Source organism: Loa loa, assembly GCF_000183805.2.
Source record: "Loa loa unplaced genomic scaffold supercont3.3560, whole genome shotgun sequence".
Taxonomy (NCBI): Eukaryota; Metazoa; Nematoda; class Chromadorea; order Rhabditida; family Onchocercidae; genus Loa; species Loa loa.
Window position 1 is genome coordinate 1 of NW_018111738.1, and position 974 is coordinate 974.

The 974-nt window shown below is 24.9% G+C and overlaps 1 protein-coding gene across 1 annotated transcript; it reads left to right on the top strand.

The window, feature by feature from the left end:
• Positions 1 to 441: 441 nt before the first annotated feature.
• On the top strand, positions 442 to 962 carry LOAG_16004 (hypothetical protein; the record flags this gene model as incomplete). Its single annotated transcript, XM_003151491.2, has 2 exons — positions 442 to 581; positions 831 to 962. Coding segments are annotated over exons 1-2 (258 nt in total), but the record flags the coding sequence as incomplete, so codon positions are not given.
• Positions 963 to 974: the final 12 nt, after the last annotated feature.

The following is a 974-nucleotide window of genomic DNA, read 5'->3' on the forward strand; positions in this document are numbered from 1 at the left end:
GTGAAACTAGATTTTATAGACGTGGAAATAGATATTGAAGATTTATTATCGAATCCATTCAATACACAACCTCCACCGTTGAATGAGTTAATTCGTATAACTGGCTTTAACAAGGATTGGATTATGTTTATGTATCGAAATTTCAAGCAGGTTAAAAGATTTCGTTATTAAAATTGGATTAATTTAAATTTACTCTCTTGTTATTTTTAATTATTAAATATAATCTAAATTGTCAAATAATTATTCATTTCTGATTTTTGAAAATTTTCTCAATTTTTGCAAAAATAAATAATTGAAATTTAAAAATTTGAAAAAATATAACTAACAGATGGAGAATTATACAATTTGATTGTGATATTTGCTTTTTATTTTTTTTGTTATTACTTGATACTGTATATGAAATTTAGTTTTAAATAAAATTTTGTTCAAAAATATAGATTTGTTCAAATGGACGAATGCCGTTACAGCAATGGAGACGCATATTTCAATTGATATTTCCCAAATCATCAAATGCTGAATTTGCTGATCGTGTTTTTCGGGTTATAGCTGGTAGTAAAACTCGGCGTTATATCACTTTTGAGGTATTTAATTGTCTTATCTCAACATGAAAAATACTACCTTAGTTGAAATAAAATTATCATAAACTTAGAAATTATTAAGCAACAATTTGAAAGTTATAATGATTAGACAAAATTAACATATTCATGCTAAATAGGTCTAAGTAATGCATAGCTAATATGCCTAAACTATAAAACATTTTAACAAATTTAGTTTGCATGATTGAAATTAGAATAAGTTCGTTTTATTTTTGTTTTATTTTTATTTTTTAGGAATTAATATTATGCTTACATGAAATAAGTGAATGTTATTGTACTTATGCATCGACAAGTTCTCAAAATTCATCGGCTCATTTTTCACGAATTGCGCAATTTGTTTTCCTGTTAATGGAACCAGATGATCAAGTATATTCATTT